At 45.8% G+C, this 17012-nt stretch overlaps 1 protein-coding gene across 3 annotated transcripts in view; it reads left to right on the top strand.

The window, feature by feature from the left end:
- Positions 1-14548, top strand: part of FHOD3 (formin homology 2 domain containing 3) — a 475398-nt gene extending 460850 nt beyond the window's left edge. For all 3 annotated transcript variants that reach the window (XM_047087059.1, XM_047087061.1, XM_047087060.1), the window contains 2 exons: positions 4108-4269; positions 14466-14548. In XM_047087059.1, coding sequence (XP_046943015.1) covers positions 4108-4269; positions 14466-14548 — 245 coding nt within the window. The remainder of the gene's footprint in view (positions 1-4107; positions 4270-14465) is intronic.
- The last annotated feature ends 2464 nt before the right edge of the window (positions 14549-17012 follow it).

Here is a 17012-nt window from a genome sequence, read left to right as displayed (position 1 = left end):
AATTTGTTTTAATACAGTGGCAGAAGCTTTCTTTTAAAAGATATCAGCAAACTGGTAAGGGAAAGAGGACTAGACAAACTAGAATTGTAGATGAGCTGAGAGCCCCTCCTTAGGACCATTTGCCAAATCTGGACACAGACCCGAGAACTGGGCCTACCGTGGGCAGAGAGACTCAAATAGTAGAGAGAAGTCAGCCAAATGTCTAATAGCTACGTGAGTTGGCATAAGGGTTTGGAAGTAGAGGGTCTCCAAACTCCAGAACTGTTTTCTCCATGAGACATTTGCTAAGTGCTGGGGCAGCATGATGAGGGGGAGGCTGGGTCAGAAAAGTTGGAGGAAATCTCCTGTAGCCTTGAAGGGCCGAGGAAACAAAGACGAGCTTGAGTAAGCACCTTCGACAAATACATACAGATATTTAAACACAGAGGTGGACTGATTCTTCACTAAAACTACAGTCTGGTCCCGACCTCATTCCGTTCTTCACCATGTCTGCTTAACAGAAAAGAGCGAAGGCTGGGGGAAATAACATGAACTCCAGTGTCTGCATCCTTCTGTACACAAAGTCCAGTGCAGAGTCCAAATTACAAGCCAAGAGAATAAGAAAATGTGCCCGACAAGGAAAAGGAAACACTAGCAGCAGATCCACAGGTGATCTGGATGTTGAAATTTGCAGCCAGGGTTGAACCATTCCGAATGTTAAAGGACACAAAGGAAAATATAGACAAATTGATTAAAAGGTGGACACTTGCAACAGAAAATTGGAATTTATTAAAAAAAATAAATGGACATTCAAGAACTGCAAAAGAAATGTCTGAAATAAAGAACTCGTTGAGTGGGTTTAAGAGCAGACTCATCCCAGCAAAAGAAAGGATTAATGACTTCACAAATGAGTTATTAGAAAATGTACAAAGTGAAGCATAGGAAAACAATGGGAAGAGCAGAACAAAATGTAAGAGGAATGAGGCACACAGTCCAATGGTGTAACCTATGTATAATGGGAACAGCAGGAAGAGATGGATAAGAAGCAATAATTGACAAGGTCACGGCTGAGAATTTCCCAGAGCTGATGATAGGTATCAGCCCCCATATTTAAGAAACTTAGCAAATTCAAGGAGAATAAAGAGGAAAGCATACGTCGTACAATGTAGGCAGACTGCGAGAAAACCAAAGATAAAGATAAACTCTTTTAAAAAACCAGAGGGAAAAGATAGATTACCTTCTAAAATACGACAGTCAGGATGAGGGCTCACTGTTAACAGAAGCCTTGGAAGTTAGAAGAAAGAGAAATGACATCTTCAAACCGCCAGAAAGAAAAGCTTTAAACCTAGAAGTCTATATCCAGGGAAATTATTTCAGAAACAAAGGCAAACTTGTATCACACTCTATTTTGATGTAATTATTTCCCTTTTAGACTATTTCTTTAGGTTAGATTTTTAAGGGGAAAAATAAACTAGTGTTATCTTTCAAACTACGCTTTACATTGTTTTTTTTTTTTTTTTTAACTGAAGTGTAGTTGATATACAGCATTACGTTAGTTTCAGGTGTACAACATTGTGATTCAGCAAGTCTAAATTATCAACTCACATATTTTTAAAAATGAAGTCAAAGTGATACAGTGCTATCATAGTCTATAATACTTCATTCTTTCTATTTCGTCTCAGTATATAAATGTCTTGCTAACACTTGGGAGACTGTGGCGAGCCAGTGGCCCTTTGGGTCTGTAAAATGTATGGGCAGTGTTTCCCTGATGCTATGTGTGGGTCCAAGGGTTCCAGGAAAAAAAAATCCAACCTGAACATGACCAGGATAAATGCATATAAACAGCTCTCAGGCAGGCAAATAACCAAGGAGGGGTGGAGGTTAAAAAAAAAAAAACAGGACAAGGACTGAGGTCATGAAAGAATGACATCATCACAAAACTGAGTCTGGCAATCCTGAACATATGGCAGCATGTTCCTTTGAAGCATCTCCTGACACATTACGGTGAAGGCAGCTCTCTGGGGATGTATAAGATGGGAAGAATAGGTAATTCTTGGTAGGAAGATCAGATGATGCCTTCATTTTCTGGCCCAGTGCTCTGAGAATATATTATGAGCAAATGCAGTTGATTGAAATTTGTGTGTTTTGGGAAGGGTAGTTTGGCGTTTTAAAATGAGACGCAGAATTAGAAACCAGTAGGTAAAAGGGAAAACAGGAAATTGCTGGGCAAAACACAATTGCACTATCGATTGCTCTGTCTGCTCTGAGGAGGACCATTGTTCAGAAGCTCTGAAGGGTCCCAGTGTGACAGCTGTGCCCGTATGAGGCCTCTTGCCTCCAATTAGACCACCTGGACCATCTTGAGAATGCAGAAACATTCAGCAATTTCAAAAGTTCTTTTCTGAGAGGAACCTTTTTTAAAGGGTTTAATGATGTTGAAAAATCTAGTCTTATGGGAGCAAGTAGACCAGGTGCCCTTGGGCATAAGCAGAGAAAGTACAATTTACTGTTTTCGTACGTGCCAGTGCTGTAGCTACGCTCCCATTCGTAAAATAAATGTTTAAAATAACATAGGCAACAACACAAACCTTGTCACCCGAAAACATATGGACCTATCTAACCACAGGTCTCAGATACGTGCAGGTGGTGGAGCCCCAGGAATCCTACTCCTTTTGCAAAGTGTGAATTATTTATGTACGCACTTCAGCGGTATGCATTTTACTGGCTGAAATTATAACTAAATTATAGCATATTACATATTTGCTGTAAAATTTCAACCACAAACATGTAGCCACAAAAATCACAGTCTACTCAACTGTGAGCAGCTATTCACAGCTATTGTCATCAGTATCCAAACGCCAAAAGTTTTAAAAAATTAGTATGGAAGTAGAACTCCAGAATTTAAGATGTATATTTACTAACATTTTTTGCCTGTGGTTTAAGAAAAGCTGGCTTTTTTTCATCTTCAGCTGGACCTTAGGCTCTGAGTAGTGTTCCGTAGGCATAGAGTCTGAGAACACTCACCTACAGGCTTTTGAAGTCGTATGTTTATTACAAGGGCAGTGTGTGTGGAGGAAACACAGTTTTGAGCCCATTGCACATATTTCTTCTTACAGAAATGTATTTCCCATCTTAGAGAAGAGATTTCACAAGGAAGTTGATCTATCACAAAGGCATAGTTCTTGATATGTTAAAATAGCATTCATTTCTAACTGTTGAACATTGCTTGGTAGTGCATGTTTTCATGATGCTTTCTTCTTGCTTGTCTGTAGGCAGATGCTTTTATGCCAGACTTAGACCTGCTCTGCTTTAATATACAGTTATTTATAAATGTGTTTACCTGGGCAAGGAGCAGAGAAAATTTTATGTCAGTTCCCCCTTTGTTAGTTGAAGAATGTTATTCTGTTATGATTTTTTTACTGTTTATTTATTTTTGAGAGAGAGAGAGAGCACGCAAGCTCAAGCAGGAGAGGGGCAGAGAGAGAGGGAGACACAGAATCTGAAGCAGGCTCCAGGTTCTGAGCTGTCAGCACAGAGCCCAACACAGGGCTCAAACTCACGAACATCGAGATCATGACCTGAACTGATATCAGGGACTTAACCGACTGAGCCACCCAGGCACCCCTGTCCTGTTATGATTTTTAAAGGTTAAGTAATCTGAAGATAGACTGCCACAAAACCCACTGATTTCTGTTTAACTGGAAGAGAAGTTAAGGGTAATTGACATTTACTAGGCATATACAGCCATGGATAGAGAGCTGAATTAACACAGAACTCCAGACATTAGTGGACATACATCACTGAGCATCTGTGATGCACTCTGTGGTGTGGTATCTGCCCTCCCATGATCCTGGGGCCTATTGGGTGGAGGCCTTCAGTAGCTGTTACAGGGTAGTATTAGGTAAGTGCTCTGAGGGGGAGTTCAGTGCCTGGGGGGGGTAGCAGTCACAGGTCACAGTGGTGCCCTTGCAGTGGGGTGGGGTGGGGGGGCGGGTGAGTGCCTGGGATCTGCTGCTGTGATCCATTGCTGACAGAGCTCTGTGCCTGGAAGAGTAGTGTTGGTATTTTCTCTAGTATGTTCCTTCTCTCTGAGTACATCTCTCTCTCTCTGGTTGTGTAATCTTTCAGGATCTGCTAGTTCGTGGACTATGGGAACGGATGACTCCCCTAACGTCACAGATGATGCGGCTGATGAGATCATGGATCGCATCGTCAAGTCGGCCACCCAGGTGCCCAGTCAGCGAGTGGTGCCTCGGGAGAGGAAGCGCTCCCGGGCCAACCGGAAATCTCGTAAGTGCTTTGGAGCTGGGGTGAGGGACTTACCTGCAGGTACCTGCCCTCCTGTATGCCCTGGGAAGGGCAGCCACTGTGAGGCTGGCTCCAGCCAGTTGTCGGACGATGCCTGGAGGGTCCACCCAAACTCATCGGCAAAAGGCTCCCTGCTCGACAATCAACGTTGCTGTCGTGGAGGAGGGGGGCTGCAGCCACACCTGTCCGGCATATTTGCCACTTCTGGGCGGGCCTCTCTCAATTCTCACTTTGCCCCCAGGAGTGTCCAAAAGACCCTGAAATATCTCTGGTGTGCAGGGGGGCCATTGCCAAGTTCTGCAGATGCTTTGCTGAGGCCATATTTCTGCATCGGGGGCCACTTTCTAGCTGAAAATGGTTCCCCTCGGAATTCACTGCTACTCCCAAACGTCAAAGGTGAACACCAGTGATTTTATGGGGAGTAGGGTGCTTAAAATACTTAATGTTAACCTAGGTTGACCAGCTTGTTTTTGTTACTAAATCAAAGGACCTGTTTTTCCCCTTTGTCTGAACCCACTGCCTACTTCTGCCCACAGAATGAAGGAGTGGGGCTGCCTCTGCAGGCACCTCGCTAGCACTCAAAGGGGCTGCACTCCGTAGAGAAACACAGTTCCTCTGCATCCTTTGACATGGGTCTGCATTAGCTGTGACCCTTGCATGTTTTATTTTTAAAAAATTTTTTTTTCAACGTTTATTTATTTTTGGGACAGAGAGAGACAGAGCATGAACGGGGGAGGGGCAGAGAGAGAGGGAGACACAGAATCGGAAACAGGCTCCAGGCTCTGAGCCATCAGCCCAGAGTCTGACGCGGGGCTCGAACTCACGGACCGCGAGATCGTGACCTGGCTGAAGTCGGACGCTTAACCGACTGCGCCACCCAGGCGCCCCAACCCTTGCATGTTTTAGGAGAGAGCTCAGCCCCCAAGATTGGGCCGGGGATGCTGGGTCACTCAGGAGACCTAGTCTCCACCGTCTCTGCCTCCAGGAATAAGGGATGGTGACTAGGACAGGGATTTATGACCATCACAAGAAGGAAGCCTGGTTACGTCCGCCTGTACTGGCTCCAAAAAGTGAAAGGAGAGTGACTCCAGGTAGGCGGGAGTTCAGTAAGAATTCACAGTGTTTGGTGCCACCTTTGAGATTCACACAGGAGGTGATTGGGGTTTGAGCTGCAATGTCTGAGACAGAGGGCTGGGGAAAGGAGGCCAGGCAAGGGAGCGTCCTTACAGAGGTGAGCATTGTTGGGCCAGAGACCTCGGAAAAGGAAACTGCATGACCCAGTGGCCTGGTCAGTCCCCAGAGGCCCAGGGTACATGTTCTGCCTCCAGGTTATATGTCTATATTGGCAAAGAGTGTAGGCCCTCCCTCTGGTCTAGAGAGAACCAGATTCTTAGAGAGACACATAATGTCACTGGGAACAATAACACAGTCATAATTAATTTTCCTTTTCAATCTGGCCAGAGAGATATTTTGCCTGTTTTTGTGGCCGACGTAAACTCATTTCCTGTGGTATCGTTTCCATTCCAATCTTATGCAAAACAGCCGTATACTCTTTTTATTTAGCCAAACACATTTTATTCTGCAATGCAGTTACTACAACAAATACAAGACTGCATGTATGTAAGTGTTTGTCTGTGACGGGTTTAACTTATTAGTAATGGCACCATCAACAGAAATTTAAGATGGGGGAAAGTTATTTTGATTTCTGTTTAAGAGGAATGATAAACTCCAGCTTTCTTGCAAGAGGTTAAAGGAGTAAGAAAAAATCCACTTCGCAAAATCGATGTGAGGTTTCCTGGTGTGGGCCTCCCTCTCAAACAACGTTGTATTTGATTTGATTGTTTAATGGTGGTGATGAGGCAAGTGGGTAATGAATAACCAGCGTATTTCTGCTATCAGTCATTTGGCTAAAGGCAATAATAGTCCAGCTGTTGCAGGAAACCAAACAGAATCCATCCCATAACCTAGAAATTTATGACCTGCAAGCCACTTGAGAATCCTCCAAGATAATTAAATGTCTGCTTTCGTGTTTGATGCTGGTGACTAGGACCGCGCGCGCCAGAAGTCCTGCTAAAGCTTGAAATATGCAGCCAGTTGGGACACAGCGAGGGCATCTTAATTGATTCGCAGGTTCCCATGGCTCCGTGCTGCGTTTCCAGCCTGTGACAATCCAGTTGTCTTTAAGTAAACTGTTTTGAATTTCCAGTTGATTTCTAGCCTGTGATATGATTGATCCAATGCACTTCATGTGCTTGCCCCAGATTCTGGCCAAGATTCTCCGACTGGCTGGTGAATCAGACCAAGGGAGAACATTCTGGGAGATTCTTGTTTTTTTCTTATTTTGGTTTCTCATTTCATCATATTGGGGCATCTGTTTTGTCCCAGGGCGATTTGTTCTCTTCGGCCTCCTAAATGTTGGCCTTCCCGGGAAAATCCTGAAGCTGAATGGCATTTGAGATCTCCTTACTAGTGTGATTCTGTACGGTGTGCCCTGGTGGCTGGTAAGGAGGGGACGGGGAGCTGCTCCCCACGTTCTTTTCTCTTGGACCTATCTTTGGAAGAAGGTCTCTGCCCAGCTGGCTGTCTGCATATGGCCACTAGCCCAGACTATCACAGAACAGAACTGGGGTGAGGGACTCATAGTCTGTTCTCTTTTCCCAGGGGAGCCAAGTCTTGTCGTGGTTGAAAGGGGCTGGGTACCATTTTCCTGTTGAGCTTCCTTTTAAGGTGGGGGTCTGGGCCCCACCTGTGACATGACTATGAAGCCTGGGCACAGAGCTGTATTTCTATAAAGATGTGATTACTTTGATATGACTCACAAATAACTGACCAATTTCTTAGCTAATTAAGATCTTAAGGCTGGTCACTCTTATAAAAATAGTTTCTCAGTGGAAAGAGCTGGAAGTCCAGTTCCAAGGGCTGCTGGGAAAGGAGCGCAGAAGTTTGATTTGATCTGACCCCCCTCCCCCCAACCACGACTGCCTCCTCATCATGTCATAAAGCTTCAACATCCCTCTCAAAGAGCATGTGGCATATCTCACATTGATTTGATGTAACTAAAATCTTATTTCTTTTATAGACTTTTGAGGGATGTACCCACACTAATAGGGTACTAAATAAGGTACTAAATAGGATTTCATGGAAAAAAAAATATCAAACCTGAAAAATTACTGAATTTGTTTTAGGGAAAACAAGAGACCTGCCTCACAAAATACTAGGTCCAGCCCTGGATCTGATCGGTACAGAACTTAGTTCAGTTGTCTCTACATCTTCAAGGTGGCACTTGAAAATATCCAGCAATTGTCCCATTAAAGTCCCATTGAGAACAATTTCCCTGCATTTTGTTTAGTTTTTCCTTACTGACCATGAATCAATTTTATATTCTTTTAGAAGGCAAGCTAACAATGGCAATAAAACAGAGGCTTTAGAACTAATGCTTTTGCAATACAGTCAAATAAGATGTTAGTGGGAAGGACCAAAATTTCTCAAACTTTTGTCTTTTCCAAAACGGCCTCATTCCTATTTACTCAGTGCCGAATTATTCTTAGAGCTCATTATGGATGGACTGAACTGACCTGCCTCTAAAGATAGCTGAGGGAGCCCACCCATGTGTCCGGGACATAGGTCAGGAGGATAACTAGAGGAAGTCCAAGAGAGGAACAAGGCCATGGCCCGGGCCAGAGGTCAAGACTCTGATGCAGCACGAAGCTCAGATAGAAGCCTCAGGTCAAAGAGGCAGATGCAGGGAGAGTTTGGAAATGTTTTATTGCATTGGCTCTCCAGCTGTTTCCTGTTCAGACAAATCACCCTCCCAAACTGGGAACCAGCACATTGGGAGAGAGGAGTCTGGCTCGTGTGTCTTCCCCCAAGGCTGGGTGCCAGGCACCCATTTGGCTCAGAGTGGAGGTTCAAGAGGAGGGAGAATCAGTGAAAAGAGGAATCTGGGAATCCGTCTTGCCTTTGAGAGCTGTTCTGAGGGCAGAGCAGAGGGTTTCTGTAAAGGGGCTTTGGAAAAATGCCAAGCACCTCCCCCACAAGAAGTTACTGTATTTCTTTGCTTTTGCTGCCCAGGCAGCAAAGGAGTTGGTTTCCATGTTTGGAATGCACACATTCATATGAGAGAGGAGATGGGGGTCCCCTCGTAAATTACCTGGCCTCACCGAGCCTCAGTGTGCTGCTATCCACTGAGGCCAGAGGTGCCACCTCGCAGGATGTTGTGGGCATTAAGTGAGGTGCCTATGACAGGTTCCCACCACTCTCCCTCCCCAGCTCTGTCACACTACTGCCAAGGGACCCCAGCCCAGTGGGAATATGAAGCTGCCTGCAGGTACTTGGGCTGCTGTGCTGAAGTTTCAGGGGAGCCTGTGCACAGAAACCACACCTATCCAGCCGCTGCTCCACTCCCATCACCCGTCTCACTCCCCTCCCACCACTGCCCACCTCACTTGGCCATCCAGGATTAGACCAGACTCCCCTTCACCTCCCTTTTTACCCCCAGGGGGCTCGTTCAGTGGACTTTTACCTGTGCACCGAAGGCTGGCTTGTCACCATGGTACTTGTCTGGTGCATCTCTGATGGAGAGCGGCTGTGCTGGGCCTCATCTGGAAAGGGGGGAGGCATTGTCCTGCCCATGAAATAATGCTGAGGACCCCAGAGTCTGTGAATCTTGAAGCCTCTTCTTTCTTGTCTGCAGAATCCCCCAAGTTCATGCAGGCTGTCCCATAAACAATGGAGAGAACTTGTTTCCTGACTCCCTTCCCTTACCCATAGCACACAACATAGGAGACAGTCTGCTCTTACATCTGAACTGTGAATGCTTTCTGGTAAGGGCCTGACTAGGAGCAACAAAGTGTATTGGGGGGTACTGGATTCAAATGTAGCCACGGACTAGGCAGAGGTATTTCTGTGGAGCCAAGACTGTGACCAGACCAGTGGTTATAGAAATCGCCTGCTGCCCTAAGTATTTCCAAGAACCATCTCCTCATGGGTGAACATACTTCTGGATTAGGCAGAACTCAGAGACTTCAACTCTGTTGTCACAAAGGCCATCACTTCTTGAGGGCCTGCCTCTCCCTGTGTCTTAGTTAGGTGGCAGTGATTTAAGTCGGGACCTGGCTGGCCATTTTAATCTTCTGGGGAAGATGAAAATGCAACATATGGGCCTTTCACTGACACTCCCGTTCAGTGTATCTGGGCTGAGTCTAAAGTTGAGTTTAAATCAACCAGGTTTGAGAACCTTTAATTTTTGTTATTGTTGTTCTGGGTTTTATTTATTGATTTATTTACTTACTTATTTTGAAAGAATTTTAGAAAATAGAAAAGTTGCAAAAAAGAGGACATTTGCCTTCTTTCACCCGGCTTCGCCTAATGTTAACTAACACCTTGCACATCCTAGGACAATTTATTGGAACTAAGAAATTGACGTTGGTACAATACTATTAACTGAACTATAGGCTTGATTTGGATTTCGCCAATATTTCCATTAATGTTCTCTTTCTGTCCCATTGTCTTACCCAGGCTGTCCCATTGCATTGAGACATCATGCCCCCTCTGATGTGTGGAGGACATTTTATGACCTTCACACTTTTGAAAAGTACTGGTCAGTTATTGTGTAGAATTCCTGTCAATTTGGGAGATCTCTGCTTCTAATGGACAGATTTTATGTGGGGGAAAAAAATATATGGAGGGTGGAAACAAGAACTCAGATGGCTAAATGATGGACATTGACAAAACAAAACAAACCAACCCACGGAAAGTCTAATATTAAATCCATAATGATAGAGCTTAAAACAGTTCCCTGTATTGATGTACAAAGAGGCATGACCGAATCCACCGTTTTGACTCCACTCAGCAGACAGGTCACTCAAGGAACAAGGAGTGAGTAAATAGCAGTAGGCAAGTTACTTGCCAACCACAAGATACATTTAAGACCTCTTGAAGTTCTGATATTAGTCCCTATAGTCCTAAGCGCTCTATTCTCAGTATACTTGGTAGAAGATCTTTAGAAACATAGGGATTACAACAAAGCTAACTTATTTCCAAATTGTTTGGCATTACATACAGAAGATAGAAAAACTGTCTGTCAGTGATCTAAAGGTAAAAGAATACTGGGGCACCTGGGTGGCTCAGTCAGTTGAGCGTCCAACTTCAGCTCAGGTCATGACCTCACAGTTTGTGGGTTCGAGCCCCGCATCAGGCTCTGTGCTGACTGCTCAGAGCCTGGATCCTGCTTTGGATTCTGTGTCTCCTTCGCTCTCTGCCCCTCCCCCTCTCACGCTTTGTCTCACTCTGTTTCTCAAAAATAAATACATGTAAAAAAATTTTTTTTAATAAAGGTAAAAGAATACAAATGGATTTCTGGCATATGGAAGTGAAACTCAGTGCATGTCCCATAAGATATGAAAAATTGTCAGAATGTGTCCTGCTAGGCGTCAGCAGGGTACAGCTGTTTCTAGGGTGGGCTGGGTCTCAAGTGTCCTGGCTTAAATCCTCCTGCACCGCTTACTGTGTGCTCTTGGGCCAGGGACTTGATCTCTCTATGCCGTCTGCTCACTTGCTGGAACGGTAATAACAGGACACTTCTCATAGGGTTTCCATAGTGAATAAATGGAATAATCCAGGTTAACCCTCAGTAGATGCAGGCTGCTATTATTCTGCAGGCTGTAGACCACTGTTATTTTCAGATTTATTTTGCAAAGACTCACCCGAGAGCACTTTGTAGAATTAAAAGCTTTTTCTGTGCTGGGGGTGGGGAGAGAAAAGGAGCTTATGGTTTTTCCCTGGGTCCCCAGACGCCCTTGTGCTGCATGTTGACAGCGGAGGTACTCCTGTGTCTGATCCCACTGCTGTCACTGCCACATCGTGAGAGCTGTCACAAGTGCCTGGGGCAACCAGTGGCTGCTGGTGCCAGCAAAGTGACCCCTGCCGTCTATGGAAGAGCTGCAAGGCAGACAGGGATAAACATTTCCACGGTCTGTTCTCTGTTAAGCGGCTGCAGGGAGGGAAGGCAGTCACATGAGACAGGCTGGGGAGCAGTTACACTGCAGCCAGAGCGTTCAAGCGAGAAGCGGGAATGGGGGGGGTGGAGAGGGGCCCAGACATTATCTTATCAGACATATGCCAGCCTGCCCCCAGCCTAGTACTTGAGAAATCCCCTATTTGAGAGAAGACTTGTTTCTATCGTACAGGTTCCATAACCTGCCAGTGCCTTTGCTGGTCCCCTCGTTTTATGTTCTCTGTCCCTTTTTGCCTTCCAGAAACTTTCTGAGAGCCAACACCCTATCCAGACAGGGTCTGCTACCCTGAGCAATTCTTCTCATACTATGTCCCTATCAGCCCCCCTGCCTCCCTGACTACAATATTGGCTCAGGGTGGAGGCTCAAATAACATTTGCCGAAGGATGGAAGGAAGGAAGGAAGGAAGGAAGGAAGGAAGGAAGGAAGGAAAGGGGAGGGGAGGGGAAGAGAAGGGAGGGGAGGGGAGGGGAGGGAGCACGAAGCTGATTTCAACTGATTATCTTCATTTCACACCTCTCTTCAAGTGGTAATGTGAGTTAACTTTGACTTTTTAACAGAGGAAGGGTTCAGATTCTTAAGGTCTTTTGGGGTTAATCTATTTACTGTATTTATTATGAGGTGGTTTTATTTATTTTATGTTTATTAGAGAATTTATCTCAATTGTCATGAAGTCCCACAGAAAGTAGGATTCCATTAATGGGGCAGGTTTTTCTATGAATACCTTTCTAGGGACACAGCTGACAAGCAAATGTACCTAGCCAATACTGGCTTTTCTGAAACCACAGCAGAGAACACCTGAACCCAGGCAGAGGGGGCACGGGAGGGTCCCAGGGGGTCTGGCCCATAAAACCTGAGAGGAGGCTACCAGGCTAAGGGCGCACTCTGTACAGTCAGGCAGCGAGGCTAAGGTAGCATTTGTTCTAGTAAGCTTTGTTCTATTCCCTGAGCCTGTCTCAGAGAGGCTGGTCCAATGCCCATATCAATTAGGAGATCACTGCACACCCTGTAAGGTGCCAAGGTCCTTATTCAAGTATTTACATGAACCGAACTGAACACCGCAGTTACAGATTAAAGCAAATGCGTGAACACATGTTAGGGGAGCATCTCTAAATGCCCATCAGTTCGTGAAGTCTTCTGTCGTCATTTGGCCAAGCACGCATACCTCAAGACTCAAAGATTACAGTTCATAGACACATGTCCTCGCCACCTCTGCGACTAATGAAATTTAAGATGCCCTGCTAGTGCAGCCTGGACTTCTTCAAGGCAGAATTTTGTGTTTTGGAAGAGAGGTCTTAGCAGTCCTTGTCAAGAATGAGAAATATTTTATCTTCTTTTCTGCCTTATTAAAATTATCTTTCTTTGACAAACACTTGAAGGAGTGTTTAAAGAACATAAAAGGTTATTACAAACTTGTATTTTTATTGCTGCCCCATAGAACAAATTCCATTACTCAGTTAAACGCAATCTGCCTCCAGCCAAGGCTCTGGAGCCAAACATTTTGTCTGGACGAGTTAGACAGTCTGGAGCCCAAGGGGCCAAGGGTGGGGGGGAGGGTGAGCCAGTGCAGGAGCGGCTGTAGATGGATGGCTTAGGAGCCCAGAGCTCGGCTTGGAAATACAGTAGTGTGGGGGTGGCATGATTTGAGGGCAACTTTAGGCACAGATCTTTGTGTCTGTATTTGTGTTCAATCCATGCTTGATGTCTCTGAGTCTTCTGTTGGTGTTCCGGTTCTTTAAGTGCTGGGAACACAGTAGGTTTTCTATTAAGTATCTGTTGATTGACTAATTGATGGGTTCGGTGTTGGCTCCTGTTGAAAGTGCTGATTCCTGGGAGAGAAGAAACCATTTGTTAATAGGTACTTAGACCCTGTACGTTCTACCAGATCTTTTCAGATCCTTTGTACACGGGCTAAGCGGGCTTTTGCTTAGGGGAGGTTGGGAAGGCACTGGAATATGGGGTGTTGCTGGCAGGAACATGAGCTGTGATCCTGTTGTCTGCATCCTCTGAGGCTCCCCCCCCCGAGGGGGAGGCTATAGGCCCCCCAGTCACAGGGGGCGCGGGGAATTGGGTCTGGCACTGGACGATGGGAAGGCATGAAGGGTGAGCTTTAGTTTCTCTGCATTCTGATCAAGGGCCTGCCGTGTTCACCTCAGGTCCTCTGGTTGATTTAGGATTGAGGTAGATCCATAACACATCTTTTCTGAAAATAGAGCAAATACCCCAAACTCCGCATGACCTTTTGTAGAGAGTAGGCCAAATACAACTGAGAAATCAAGGGAAATGTAATTAGGCAACCTTTCAAATGAAAGGACTTGTCTTGGAAGGGGCGGCTGCCTCCCCAGTCACCCTTATCCAGCCTTTATTTTGACGTCAAAATTGATCAACACTAAATAATGGGAAAACCCAGCGTGCCAAGCTAAGCACAAGCAGTTCTTGGTTAGATGTGAGCATTCCTCCACCTGCCACTTGTAAGCCCCAGAGAAGAGGGTCACTGGTCCTTCCTGAGCCTTGTGTGTTTCACAGAGAACATTTAACAAATCCAGCCAGAAGTTCGGCAGTTTGCTCCTTGATGTCCAGTCCATAAGGAGTCAATGGTTATTGTCTCCAGAGGCCCCTTGATGAGTTGAGACTAAGACCCACAACGCTCATGGGGAGACTCCTCCTGACTGCTGCCCTTGCCTGGTTCTGTTAACACCTTGCTCTGCGGGGCCAGGTCATCATTGCTCATCCTGTAGATCTGTGGGGTTATCTTATCTAGCGTTTGCAATCTTTGGAACTTGCGTTTTCCTATGCTCTGTAGTGACTGTTCCAGTTCTGATCCACTCCTTACACTGGTCCACATGCCGTCTGTACTTGACTATTGCACCCATTTCTCAGAAACCTTGTAAGGGTGGGCCTCCCTTCTTCCCTCTTACAAGGTCAATCCCTCCACTTGGCTCTTCAAGCCAGCCTCTTGCAGCCCCCAAATTTGTTCTGCCCTACGGACAGGTGGCCAGGCGCTTCAGCAGAAGCAGGATGTGGCTGAGCATCTGTGAGCCCCGTGACGACCCTGGGAATCCTTGGGGGTGGCGGGTAAGGCGTGGGGCAGACGGACTACCATGTGCTGGCTGCTAACACCCCCCTGTCTTCTCATTCCTTTGTGACCTGCGGATGCTGCTGAAGTGCGAAGGACCCTCAAGAGCGGCCTGACTCCAGAAGAAGCCCGAGCTCTGGGCCTGGTTGGCACCGCAGAGTTGCAGCTGTGACACCTGTGGGCGCCCTAAGAAGTGTGTCCAAGATTGTGCAAACTCCTGCTGGACGGAACCCCTCCAGATGAGGGAGGGGAAGAGACTCAACGTTAACATCCGAAGGTTCTGAAGGGGAGTGTCCACATTTCTGATGTCCACGCATGGCCCGCTGGGCATAGATGGGGCTCTCTCGGAGTCTCTCGCACACACTTCCTTCGTTGTGTCAGCTGTGTTTCTCTGGTTTCCTTGACACCTGGTTTAGTAGTTCCAAAGCGTGACACCTTTTCTGTGCAAGGAGCAGATCACTTCTGTCACGGTTACTGTGGTCCTGTGAGGCAGTTTGATTAGATTCACAGACGGGGTCTCTCCACAACACCAAAATATCCAGATGTAAACTCCAAAATTGTACACAAAAAGAAAGCACAGATTGTTTACCAGTTGTGGATTTTAGATGTACTAAATGTTTATACAAATTCATAAATGTACACCATGTTTCAAATACTAAATAAATAGAGTTTAATGCCGTAACTGGAAACTTTTCTTCTCTCGGGTGTAAGGGCCTGACACAGCTCCACAGATGCACTTCCTTCTCAATCAGCCAAACCTTTTCTCAGGTTCATCAGAAGGACCCTGGCGTGGAATGGCCTCCGGGCCCTTTGGCTTTCTTGTTGTCGTCTGTTTTTTTGTGTGTGTTAGTAGAGTGAGAAGTGCCCAACAATGTGCTCTCTGTAACTCCTTATTAATTAGGCATCAGTATTTGTCGTGCGACATGTTAGCAATGACCTCATATAGATCACCTTATCCGCGAGCTTTGCTTTGGTCCAACCTGGTGTTGAAGCAAAAATTAGGGTAGTACTTACAAACTGAACTATTCTGCCACTCTCTCCCTTGCTTCATGTGTAAAAATTCATTTTCTCAAAAAACAAGTCCCCAAAACAAAAGGGAAATTTAAAATTTTGTCTACAGAGTACCTCGGAGGGACAAATGCAGTCCCTGGCAATCGGGTACAGGTCATTAGAAGCTAAGGCATCCAGTGGGACAGGCATTGCCCACGAGGGGCTCTGAGTGACTGCAAGGCGTGTTGAGGTGGCTGGTGCCCAGGTGGTGGCCGAGCCTCCACAGGGACCCCGCAGCCCGGTGTCGCACGGTTCCCTGTGAAGAATGTCTCTGGAAAGAGGGAAAAGATAAACCGCTGCAGCAGGTATTTGGGGGCCGAAAGATCAAGCCATTAATTCCATCTTTGCCTCACTTTGAAAACCTCTATGACTCTGTGTTCCTGTGTTCTTATGCAGTTGTGTTGTCTGAAGAGCTAAAGATAAGCTATTCACCCCACAGGCCTCTTGTCCTCCCTCTTCTGTACCCCCCACTCTACTGGGAGACAGGATGCTCCTTCAAGCCCGTATTGGTCAGATAATAGGTGATGAATGTGAGCACCCCAGCAAAGCCTGGCATCTGCCAAGAGCAGGTCTGTATGTTACAGACAGTTGAGTTTAATCACTTTATTGAAAAGGATACATAGGGTATTGATGTTTATTTTCTTATGGTTCTAAATAACGTGTAGTAATCTGATACGATTTCATAGTTTGTCAGAGCATTTGCCTGTTACCTCAGCACTGAATACAAAGGATATGTGTATCACTGGGGATGGGGAAGTGCAAACAAAGAGAAGATGCATCCTTGCTGCACCCTGTGGTGAACAGATACCTCGCGTCCTTCCAGGGGACCTTGGCCTTCTGCCGGAGTTATTGCTTTGGAATAAAAGGTCACATTTAGAAGGAGGTGAGTGAATAAATCTGAAGGTAGTTTTATTTTAGGAATTAAAAAGTTCTCAGAGGAAGCAACCAAGGTCAACTAACTTCTGGGTTACAGCCAGGTAGAGAGAGTCTCATTTTATTGAGAACTTGGTTTAGTAGTTTTTAGTGAAATTGGGGGGTTATTCCTGTTGCTCAGTTCCTTCTCCTTGTTGCTATTTAGTCTGGCTGCTTCTGTTAGTATGTGCGTGTGTTTAAATTTTTTAATGTTTGTTTTCTTTTTTTTTTTTTTGAAATGTTTGTTTATTTTTGAGTGAGAGGGAGACACGGTGCGAGCAGGGGAGGGGCAGAGAGAGAGAGAGAGGGAGACACGGAATCTGAAGCAGTCTCCAGGCTCTGAGCTGTCAGCACAGAGCCGGCCCTATGTGGGGCTTGAACTCACAAATGGCAAGATCATGACCTGAGCCGAAGACGATGCTTGACCTACCGAGCCACCCAGGCCCCCCGTGTTTATTTTTATTTATTTATTTTTTATTTTTTTTATTAAAAAAAATTTTTTTTTAACGTTTATTTATTTTTGAGACAGAGACAGAGCATGAACGGGGGAGGGGCAGAGAGAGAGGGAGACACAGAATCGGAAGCAGGCTCCAGGCTCTGAGCCACCAGCCCGTAGCCCAACACGGGGCTCGAACTCACGGACCCCGAGATCGTGACCTGAGCTGAAGTCGGAC

This window comes from Lynx rufus, unplaced genomic scaffold (genome assembly GCF_022079265.1).
Source record: "Lynx rufus isolate CCGP_SWC_20201006 ecotype Redwood Valley unplaced genomic scaffold, mLynRuf1.p SCAF_22, whole genome shotgun sequence".
Lineage (NCBI taxonomy): Eukaryota > Metazoa > Chordata > Mammalia > Carnivora > Felidae > Lynx > Lynx rufus.
The sequence above is the reverse complement of the archived record's forward strand: the minus strand, read 5'-3'. Positions and strand labels throughout refer to the sequence as shown.